Source organism: Triticum aestivum, chromosome 1B (genome assembly GCF_018294505.1).
Source record: "Triticum aestivum cultivar Chinese Spring chromosome 1B, IWGSC CS RefSeq v2.1, whole genome shotgun sequence".
NCBI classification, from domain to species: Eukaryota; Viridiplantae; Streptophyta; class Magnoliopsida; order Poales; family Poaceae; genus Triticum; species Triticum aestivum.
Window position 1 is genome coordinate 644,116,006 of NC_057795.1, and position 12,238 is coordinate 644,128,243.

Sequence of the window (12,238 nt, forward strand, 5' to 3'; positions counted from 1 at the left end):
CAGCAAGTACCTGAGCGGTTTCACGGAATGCACCCAACTTTTGCGAGCGCGTGTGGGGCCACACCCGGGCACCCCACGCCCAAAATGAACGAAATCCGACAACGAACGCAAGTTGCGTCACGTCCGGGCAGTATTTTAGGGGTTTTCGGCCCGGAAAATCGTAGAAAATCCATACGGACTCGAAACGCGTCAAATTTTTGCGTGCGTGACCTGCATGGTCACTGTGGGCCGTGGAAAATAATTGACCACGTTTGGCGGATGCGAAGCGGAGACGTGCGACCGAGGGTCCCCTCCGGCCATACCGAAACCACTCCCTTGCACAGTTAATAATCGCCGCGGGCCCGAGGCAGCAAAATATCTGCCCAATATCTGCACGAGCCGTCGCTATCCGAGGGAATATTCCCGACAAACCCGCACGTCGCCCAATCACGTCGCGCATGCCCTTTTTGCGTCGTATGGGCCGACGACGCGCCCGATCTGATCCCCGCCGCCCGCCGCCGCCCGCACTGTCGTTCCCCGCCCGACAGCGTCACGCCGCCGTCCGCCCGCACTAGTCGACGTCACCAGCTACCGTCAGTGCCGGTCATCAACGCCCGCCGTCAACGCCCTACGTCACAGGCCGACGTCACCACCCGCCGTCAGCGCCGGTTGTGAACACGCCGTCAGACGCCGCCGTCAGCCGCTGTGATCACCGTCTCCCGCTGTAGTCGCCGTCGGGCAGGTATATATTTTAAAATTTTGAACATTATATAACACATTAGCTGCATGCAACGTCACATAGATATTTTTATATGCAGTGTGATTGCATGTTCCGTAGAAAAATGGGTTAGTCTTGTTAATAAGTTAACATGAAGTCAGCGATTTACGTTTTACGAAACGGAGATGGAGGGCATGTTACGAATACCTTCGGTCAAGATGCGTGATAATTTGCTTGCGCTTATGATTCAAAGTTACAATCCTAGTAGTAAAAAATTCATGGTGCAAGAGGCAGCCAGAAAAAAAGGGTTGATTTCACTGAGGCCTGATGATGTGTTTGCTATATTTGGTTTGAAGAATGAAGGAGTTGATGTTTCTAGTTTTTTGAGTATGGACCAAGGCAAAGCAATAAAAAAAATTCCAGCTAGTTTTGTTAACAAGAAGAATGGTAAAATATTGATTGATGATCTTATTGACAAGATTGTGAGAAATAAAAACGCGGACGATGAATTTGTTCGGATGTCATTTCTCGTCCTGTTAGGGACTATAATTGCACCAGTGTCTGATGAGTACATTCCGAAGAATTATTATGCACTAGTGCAAGATGTTAGGCAGATAAAAAAGTTCAACTGGAATGCATTCACTTTGCGGTTTTGTTTGTCGGAGATTGGTATGGTCTTGCAGCCCGGTCGTGTTAGGGAATGGCCACGTGGCAACCTAGCACTTCTGCAGGTATGATTTATTTTTTAAATTGAATAGTTGTATTATGTAATAATAGTGTAACACATGCTAAATGGTTGTTTGTTTGTTTTGCAGTATCTATATTGGGAGAAGGTGCAGCCAAGCACCGGTCCACAGTATGATCCTTTAGCGTTGTTGAGCCCCTTGATGAGGAATTGGACAGAAGCGGCAGCAGAGAAAAGAGACAAGTATGAGTTTCAATATGGTCATGGTGTTGGAATGGTAATACGTTAAATATTTATTTTTCCATTTAAAGCCTGCAATTAATTATTAATTAAATATGATTGTATGATTCTTTATGTTGTAGATCGATGACACCATTACTGAAGAGTACCGCTTAAACAAAATTAGAATGGAACATGCTGAAAAGAACAAGAAATCCAGTACGAGAAAGTCTAACATTACTGGAAGGAGAACAGGCGTGAGTACATCTGAGGCTTCAGCTACCCAGAACCCTATTATGGATCGGATTTTGACTGAGCTTAAGCACATTCGTAAGGATATGCTTCGTATGCCGGAGCTATGCGCACAGGTACAAGTTTTCTGATTTTTCCGTTCACAATGGAGTTTGATGTGTCACATAACTAATTACAACTAATTTTTAATCACAGAGGGTCATAGAAAAAATAAACAAAAGCGCTGTATTCTACAAAGCCGGTGATAGTGAAAAAGAAGAAGAGAATGAGTATGGTGAAAATAGTGAGAGTAGAAACTATGGTGGAAAACCTCGTAAGGAATTTGTATATAATCCTAACGTGGACAATTTCAAAACACCGGGAAAAAAGAATGTGCAAGAGGATGATGAAGATGATATTAATGATTGTGAAGAGAAGACACCTTATTATTGCACACCTGAATATTTCGATAGTTTCAAGGGTGATGAAGAGGATCCTATCGAAGTTCCAGAGGTATCTAATGAGAAATCCGTTACATCTTTAGGAACAGATGAAATCGCATCACGTGAATCGGTAGATTGTATTGGAGAAGATGAGGTACAAGAGAAGGGTGTAGGGAAACGGAAGCGGAGACGATCAAACCTTATAAAGTCTCCTTATATTCCAGTTATACCTACAAAGCGTGCAAAGCGTTCAGCAAAAGCAAGTGAGTTTTATCATATTATTTTCGAGCTGAAATTACTACTTATCATTGAATTGTTAACATATTACCGTCATGTATTGCAGAACTATTCGAGAAAGAAGTCTTTGAAGAAGAATACGATGTGATTAAAGCTAGTGTTAAGTTTGTTCGTGCTTATGAGCGGTCAGCAAAACATAGAAAGAAGGAAATATTCAATGATGGCATGCGCGAAGGTCTGATTGCAGAGAGGGCTTGTAAGATTCTTGACCATCAATGGCTAACCGGTGATGTAAGTTATTGTTCTGTTTTCTATTAGCATTCAATGCAAATTGGAATTGTTATACATCATTTAAATTATTTTCAGGTTATCAATGCTTATTCGTCGTATCTGTTGGGAGTTGTTGGTGAAGATCGTCATATAATGCCGACCTGGCTGGTCAATTGGTTACTTGAATTTAGACCGGACACCCAGGGAGGAAAAAATGACAACGAAATTGTGGCGAAGAAGAATGGACCCTTGAATAGATGCACCGATGAGTATTTTAAAAAAGATAAGGTAAGTCCAACTTCCTTAAAGTATGCATATATGGGATATAAATAATAAGATAGTATGTGTTGATTGCATCATATTTTCGTTGTGATGCAGCTTTATATTCCTCTTAATAAGGGAAATACCCACTGGGTTTCGGTTGTCATGCATCGCCCGAAGGAAGAGTTCCAGGTTTTTGATTCTTTGATGGGACCCGAACCTGACAGTGAAATTACAGAAAAAGTTGAGGAGCTGGTACGGCATAAATTTACATAAGCATATTGAAATTATCATTTAGTAACTGAACTATGTTCAATTCTTTTCGTGCTATCATGTATATGAACAGAAAAATCAACTTGGATATGACATACGTGATGCGAATGCGAGCGGTGTTATGAATTTTCCGCATGTGTCTACCTGGCCTATCAAAACGTATGACATCCCACAACAAGAAGACGGGTGAGTAAATACTTTCATATTGTTTTAATAAGTTACCTCAAATGTGAACTTATGAACCGTTGTTTGTATGGACCAGCAATTCATGTGGAATATTTGTTCTTCGATGCTTTCAATATTGGAACGGTGAAAAATGGACAAGCCATTTTTCCCAGGTCTGGTTTTATTTCAAATGCTTATATTCAATTAAATTCATTATGTAATACTGTTTGAATTGTACTAATATGAAGTTCTAACAGGGGTCAATTGATAAATCGAGGGACTTAATGATTGCGCAGTTTATTTTTTCGGATAGAAATACGCTCAACGATGTCAAGGACAAAGTTAACCGGCTTGCAAAGAAGAAATAAATGTGGCAAAATTTTTGTACAAGAAAATTTTGTAGGTTCAAATAATGTTTACTTTCATTTTGACTTTCATGCCTTGTGATGAAGAAGACACTACTATTTTGAATATTTAAGTCGAGAGCGACATTTGGATTATTATGTTGTCTTCATGCCGTTGTCTTTACATTTGAAATCTTCATATTAATAGTTGTGCAGTCGTCAAATTGTTTGGGTTTAACTGTACTGCTGAATGTTAAAAAAAATGTACATGTATTTATTATGCACTTTAAAGCACTGTCGCCGTGGCTTATTATAACACCGACGTTCTTAATTTTCTTTTCTAAAAAAATTGCCGACAAGTGCACCGGCCAGTCTGACGTCAGACAGGACCGACGGCACTGTCGAATAGGGCAGCGTCGAATGACGGGTAGCATAACAAATCAACGACGCTCGACTGCAAGTGCGCCGCCGGGTATATAAGCTGGTCGTCACGCGCTCCGTCGGGCGAGGTGGGACTAAAACTTAGCTATCGCAGCCGCCGTGCCTGCAGCGACGCGCGTGACCGCGTGGGCCGGCCCAATATAATTGTTTCCGCCCGCGGCGCGACGACGGCCCAAGTAGCACGTGGCACGACGACGGCCCAGGTTCCACGCGGGGCGACTTGGAATGTTTAGTCCCACCTCGGCCAACGGAGCGCGTGACGACCTGCTTATATACCCGGCGGCACATAGGCTATCGAACTCCTCTGATTGCCTCATACTGCTGCCGCTGTCTGACTCTGCCCTGTGGGACAGTGCCGCCGGCCGACGCTGCCACTGTGGGACAGTGCCGCCGGCGCACTTGTCGGGTGTTTCTTTTAAAAAACAACGGGGTTCAAAGCGACGGCGACCATAAACAGCGACGACAGTACTATGCAAAAATGAGCACGTCAAAATAAACAACAGCGACTTGCACAAAATTAACAGTAAAAATGAACACATCAAAATAAACAAAGTAAAACTCCTTCTTGCATTACATAGTCTGTCATCAAAACAAAATAGTCTGACATCAACGAAGTAAAATAAGTTCATATAACATATTATAACAATTTTTAAAGATCAAATATATAGAACATTAAAAAACTGTCTTCAATGAAAGGGTGGAACGATCTTTCATAGCCATCCATAATAAAACTGTCTTCAATCAAAGGGTGAACCAATCTTCCATACTCCACAAGTTAAGCAAAGTTCCTACATAACAATAAGATATGTGTTAATTCACAATGAACAAATAAATTCAGTTTGAACAATAAGATATACAATAACATAAGAAAATCATACTTAGGATTTTGAGGGCACGTGGACTTATAATGACCCGCAACACCGCACTGTCCACATTGACGTTTGCTTTTCTCATCAAAAGCTTTTGGTCGCCCATTTTTGGTGACATCAGGACCATCCTTACCGCGGCCTTTAACATTCTGTTTTGGTGCGCCTTTGGTGTTAACTTTTGCGGGATCACGAACAAGACCATGATCTTGATTAGGCTCGAATGCATTGTCGTTCACAAACTGTACCTCCGCACCAGGCTCATCCTCCTCAGTGTAATCATTATCTATTATGTCCCTCAGAGCCGCCTTCAACTTGTCGAATAAAAATGGTTTATGGCATGCTTTATGAGTTGCTTCAGCAGATAAGATAGTCAACTCGCTGTACCTAGCTCTGTCCCCTGCACCTGCCCATCCCCACGCAAACAGATCGCTAGTGCGCTTCACGGGAAGTCCACCCCTTGCAACTTGGCTCAACCTCCGCAGTACTAAACACTTAGGTATCTCACGTAAGCGCAGCTGAATCAGAACGTGAAGAATATGTTTGCAAGGAAGTCCTTTGCGATACATGCTTCTGCAACTGCACTTCATAGTTTCTTCTAAGTTACCTGGGGTGTAATTCACAGTGAATCTGATATCTCTATTTTCCTTCCATGTCAGTATGAATCTGTGAGTGTCTGCTCCTCTCAGTCTCTCAAGGACCTCAAGCTCCCGTGCCTTCTTCATATCTTCCTGGAAGATATAAAAGTTTGCCGCAGTGAACTCATGGGTAGCTGATTTCTCAATATCTTTACACTCATCCAATACTGGTACTGGAACTGTCTGTGAGTTTGTGTAATCCTCATGCGCCTCATTCTCACGGAGACGAACTATGCAGTTCTCATAGTGCACAATCATATCAACAATAGTCATACCGGAGTCTAGATGCAAGTGAAGGCATGAATTCAGACTCTCACTTCGCTGGTTACTTCGCATACCTAAGAAAAAGCCACCTGAGAGATATGATGCAGCCCAAAGCCTTTTCTTCTTGTACATCCTACGTAACCATGTCTTTGTTTTCTCCGACTGCCATTTGGCGGTAAACGCTGCCCATCTCTCCTCAAATACCTTTTTTGAAGTGGCATAATAAAGTAGAGACCTGAACTCCTTTAGAGACTTATGATGAAGGTGTTTCTGCATGTTCTTCTCAATATGCCACGAGCAAAGACGATGCCAAACCTCCGAAAGTACCTTTCTTATGGCCTTAATCATAGCTGCATCTCCATCAGTAATTACTGACCTGGGCCTCTTCTGACAGTGAGCCCTCAAAAACGTCTGAAGCAGCCAGACATATGTATCTTCCGTCTCGTCAGACACAAGAGCACAACCGAATACCGTGGTGCAACGGTGGTTGTTCAGACCGACAAAAGGTATAAATGGCATGCCATACCTATTCATCCTGTATGTGCTGTCGAAGACTGTCACATCACCGTAGTCAACATAGTCTCGACGTGATTGAGAATCACACCAGAATATGTTTTTCAGCCTTCCTTCATCATCGACGGTGTGCTCAAAGAAGAAATCTGGATCTCTCTCTTTTCTGGTCATCATGATCCCAATGGCAGTGTCTGCATCACCTTGTGCAAGCAACTTCATTTTTTCTCTATAACACATGTTATAAAGCTTCTTCCTCCCAAAACCAGCCTTTGCATATGACCCGTACCTACTGACGAGTTGATCATAAATCATATGTTTCCTGATTCCAGCACCTGCCATGGTTAAGATCTCAGCCTTCTGATATTCTTTAATCTGATTGTGAGACCGAAGAAACGTGACTTCATCCGGTCTAGCTAGAACGTGACTGTGATCATCATTGAAACTGCTGACATACCAAACGTCACGCTCTTTATCAAGTTTCAAAGTTATATGCGCATCGCAGAAGCAACGAGTCTCCCCTCTCAGCCTGCGGGTCCTGGCTTCCATTGTACAAAGTTTTGCCTGTCGTTTCCCAGCTCTCGCACACACATACTTTCTCAAGCGCTTAGTTGCCTCAGGACCTTTCGAAAATTTCAGTGAATCCTTTCTTACGCTGAAACCACGCTCGTAAGCATACTGGTTATAGAAAGTGTAAGCCTCTCCTAGTGACTTGAACATATTCCTCATGACCTTCCAATGCATGTCCAATGATTCTTGCTGATATTCATCAAATCCGATGTCAAAATTAAACAGATCATCACCAACATGCTCATCATTCCCGCTTGTACCATCTACATCTCCCTGTAAATTAATGCATTAAACCATTTATGTCAGTCAGTTATAATTTTAATATGTACTGTAGTGATGTAAGTTTCAAAACTTACTTTGCTCGAGCTGTCATCATGAGATGCATCAACGTGCGATTTGTCACTTTCATCGTCCACGATATTCCTCACAAAGTCCCCGTCCTCGTCCATCTGCGCGCATTGAAAAAAAACATGTAAGCGCTCATATGGTTATTATGTCATTTCTTCTATGATTTTATTAATAACATACCCGGAGTGCACTTTCAGCAAATGAATCATCTACATCCATATCATCATCATCATCGCCATGTCGCTGCATCATGCAAAAAAATATTAAATTTTCCGTGCGGTCTATCATATTTACCCCCTCATATTTATTGTTTTATCAACATTGATCACACTTACATTGCCACTATAAGATTCATCCAAACTCATGTAGTTCTCCTCACGAGGTTCATCCATATTCAGTGACGAGGTTTCGTTGTCCTCGCCGTAATCATCGCCATCATAATCTCCCTCCTCCTCTAACTATATATAGTTAAAAAAAATTGTATGATGAATCAAACCCGTGTAACATCATCCCTAAAACAACTATCTTATCAAGCACAACAATGTCTCAAACCAACCTCTTGCACGGCGGCGAGGATTTCAGCCGGATCCATTTCCTCCGATGACGAACGTGATGACAGCAAGACGTTGCTGGCCGGCGGAGGCAGGTGTCGACGGTGTGAGGACGATGGCTGGTCGTAGCAGGCGTAGTGCGCCGAGGGAGGCGGCGACGTAGATCGTGGGTGGGCGGCCATCTGGGCGACGGGAATGGAATGCGGCGGCGGGCACGCGCGCCGGCAACGGTAAAGGCGCCGGGGCACGCGCGGCGGCCTGTTTGGGCCGCGACTCAGGCGACGGCGACTTCGTGCAGATGGGGGCCAACGTGGAGACGGCGTGGATGCGTTAGGGTTCAGGGTTTCGACGGCGGGCGTCGGCGGCTACCGTGTCTTTTTTTTTCCTCCAACAACTGTCGACGCCAACGTGGAGACGTGAGGGCGTACGACGGCGATGTATGGCGACGGGTGCGGGTACGCGGGCGGGCGTACGTAGAGCGACGGGTGCGGCATACGCGGACGGGCGTATGACGTCGCGCGCGACGTACGGCGTCGGGTGGGTATTCCTATACCTAATGTGCAATTACCATACTACCCACTATACGTTTTATGAGGGGTTGTACCGAAGCACTCCCCTATATTATATTTTAATCTGATGGATGTAATCTTTTAACTTTTACAATTAACATGGAGCCTTGTATGATGCTTTCAATTAGTAAATAAATAAAAATAAATATATAAGAGAAGATGGGCTGGAGTTGCTCTTACTGGCTCTCGGTTTCCCTCTGGTGCATTCACCATCAACAACATTTTCTTCGCCAGATTGGTAGACAAGCTTGTTGACACCACATTTGGTTTATTTAGCTTCCTATAAACATGAATGCTTGTCCGAAAAATGGTGACAGATCAACACGCGGTACAGTACAAAACAAACGAGCGTGACCTTCGACCTGTCTAGTACACAGTTTCTGACCTGCCCTGCCTACTACAGTAGCACGCTATTTCTTCGGGCGGTCCAATTTCTTGCTTTTTTTGTTTTTTGTTTTTTTGCTGCAGATTTGTCATCAGTCGTATGCATGCGCGTCCGTCCGTTCATATGATAAACAAGTGGATGAGGTAAAATACAAGTAACACCAGATACTGACGGGGTTATGGACATCAACGAAGTGAAGTGGACATGCACGTCCACAAGGTGTGGCATGTCGAGCACAATTGCGTGGATGGTATAAGTAGGAGCAGCAGTTCCGGCGAACGCCACACACTGTTAGGCTTTATTGTTAGGGATATAACCCTACGGTGAGACCCGCCCTAACAGGGCTAGGTTAGGATGTTGGCGACTCAACAGTAAAGCCTTAGACAAGCCCAAGAGACCAAGACACGGAGCCAGGTAGGCGACTTACGTGGTGAGCCGGACGGAGGCCCAGAGCCAGAAGACGATGCGTGACCTAGAAGCGGAAGCCGCCCAATGGCGACTTGCCTGGCAAGGCAAGGCGACTTAGGATTAGGGTCGGTCACGGAGTATGACCCGACCCAGACTCTTGTAAGCCCAGGGCCTCGACCTGTGTATATAAAGGCGAGTCTCTGGGGCAGGTAAAATTAAGCTACAATCAATCGGTAGCTAGGTCAAGCGAATCCGCTCCCTTGTAATCAGTACTCAAGCAATACAACTAAAAGCAGGACGTAGGCTTTTACCTCGATCATGAGGGGCCAAACCTGGGTAAACTCGTGTCTTTGGTCCCGCTCAACCCCTTCAAACTGATCACCGTAGCAATGGCATCGCACCTAAGTCCTTTCACTAGGGCATCTGCTGTGTTAACCCCACGACAGTTGGCGCCCACCTGGGGCTAGCGGACGGTGGTTTCGAGTTCTTGAAGGGCTGTTTCCCAGGGATCGAGGGATACACCGTTGGCAGGATGACCAAGAGTCGCTGCGGCAAGCTCTACATCGACGACGCTGGCTGGGGCCCCGAGTCTGACTCAATCGAGTACGGATACCGGATCCCCTTCGGCGGGATTCACGTCTTCATCAGAAAGATCGACGGATCTGAGCCCGAGAAGGACGCCTCCACCAACATCGTCGAGGCGGCTCAGCACGCGCGACCTGCCCGGATTCAACCCGGTCGGAAGCGTGCTTTCATCGGTTTCACGCAAGGCATGGAGCTTGCGGAAGATTCTGTATCTGGAGGAGAGACTCTCATCTACTCAGGTGATGAGTCCTCTACCAGAGATACAGAGTCAATTTACCAGCTTCAAGATGGCGGGCTTGGGGGCTACTCCGATGGCAACAGAATTCCGGACCCCTATGAGCCGCCGAACAGGCCTGCTATTTTCATGGCTGGCATAGGGCCGGCTCTCAACTCATCAACAACTGCAGCTATGACATCTAACTCGACCACTGTAGCGGCCGGTGGCTCCGGGTCAGTCAGGCCGCCGACTCAGGTGTTGCTGGATCTTGTGGGCACCTTGACAACTTTATTGGCAACAGAGGTCATCGCGGCGAATCAAGCGGAGCGTAATGCAGAGATTGCGAAGGTTCGGGATGAGATAACCAAGGCCCAGGAGGACATTGTAGCTAAAAGAAAACAGTTGGCCGCGCGGAGGATCCAAGTCGATGCTGAGGAAGAGCGCTTAAAGGCAGAAGCCCAACGGTTAAATTTAGATTAAAACTCGTCCAACGCAATATTCCAGAGGAGGCACCAGAGTCGTATACCATCAACATTTGACCCGAGGTGTTTGTTCGGCACCCCGGAGATGGGCCAAGTACTCCAGACGCCCGAGTGAACCATTAGTTGAACCCAGACACGCCAGGAAGCCGGGCGGCTGCTCAACCTCGTCAGCATGAGATGACATGGAGGGAGGAGTCGGGTTCTAACCCGCCCCCAATCAGACACCACCGCAACGTTTCCTGATGCCATCAGGAGGGCACTTTTCTAATCCAGTGTAGCAGTAGCAACTCAACTGGCGGCAGTTCCTATCACGGGCGCCTCACCAGTTGCGGTGGAGACCCGGAATGCCGTCGAGCTCTTGCAGATGGCCAATGCACAACAGGCGGCTTACTCATACAATCGTGATCGTTTACACTCGACCCCTCGTCCAAGTCGAAGTTACAGTAGGCATATTGAGTCGCCCGCTGTCTCCAGCAGTGAGCGGTGGCGTAACCCGTGTCGTGATGATAACCCGCCCTGTATTGAGACGATAGCGGCGGCTCACCAGGGGGCTTATCAGCAGCTTCCAGTGACCCCTTCAGCTTTGGTAGGAGCCGGGGCAATTTCAAGGTCTGTTGGAGTGCCATGTTTAGTACCGACCTTGCATAACGAGCGTCTGCCTGAAGATTTTAAGGGCCCTCGCAAGGTGCCGAATTACACAGCTGATCTCCCCCCTGAGGCTTGGATTGAGAGTTATGAGTTAGCTACAGAGATGTTGGATGTCAATGAAGCTGTCTATGCCAAATACTTTACTATGATGTTGGAAGGGCCGGCTCGTACATGGTTAAAGAGCCTACCTCCTAATTTTATCAGTTCATAGGCGGAGTTAAAGGCGCGTTTCGTCAAAAAAATTTCAAGGGACATGCAAACAACCTCTGACGATTGTTGATTTGGATCAATGCGTGGAGCGTGAATGAGTCGGCCCACCATTGTGAAGTAAATATGCCCTAGCACTACTAGAGAAAACCCTAGTAATAACGCGGGATTAATGCCCACTAGTAGCGCGGGTAACCGCACTATTAATAAGGCGCTACAGCTATTACTTAACAGAAGCGCGTGCGACGAGCGCTACTACTAAGACACATAGCCGCAACGTTTGTTCTCCGCCGCGCTGCTGCTAATCTAACTAGTAGCAGCGTGTTTTCTGTCCATCGCTACTAATATTCTTTTTTTATTTTTTTTATTTTGAGTGTATTTATACGCCGTTATACAAATTTTGGTACAACACCAATTACGAGGTTTATATCTCCATAACAGTGTGTCAAATGAAGGTGGATTAGGTTCAAGTGGATGCAATATATGGTGCATGTCAAAAGTATACTACTAATCGAAACTTGATCTAGTTTGGACTAGTAGTACTTTCGATGTGCACCACATGTTGCCTCCACTTGAATCTAATCCGTCAGCACAAGCTATTTAATCATCATCATAGTCATTACCACCAAGAATAGTTATTTAATCATCATAGTCATAGTGTAGCACATCACCATCTTCAAACTCATTCTAGCTAGCTAATCACCACCAACACTAGCTACGGTAG

At 45.5% G+C, this 12,238-nt stretch overlaps 1 protein-coding gene across 1 annotated transcript; it reads right to left on the reverse strand.

Moving 5' to 3' along the window:
* Positions 1-3,992: 3,992 nt before the first annotated feature.
* On the reverse strand, positions 3,993-8,195 carry LOC123081139 (protein FAR1-RELATED SEQUENCE 11-like). The gene is made up of 7 exons (XM_044504061.1): positions 8,019-8,195; positions 7,798-7,920; positions 7,643-7,705; positions 7,471-7,563; positions 6,657-7,387; positions 4,111-4,224; positions 3,993-4,068 (listed from the first exon to the last, which is right to left on the reverse strand). Exons 1-7 carry the CDS (start codon positions 8,193-8,195, stop codon positions 3,993-3,995), a joined length of 1,377 nt encoding a protein of 458 aa, XP_044359996.1.
* Positions 8,196-12,238: the final 4,043 nt, after the last annotated feature.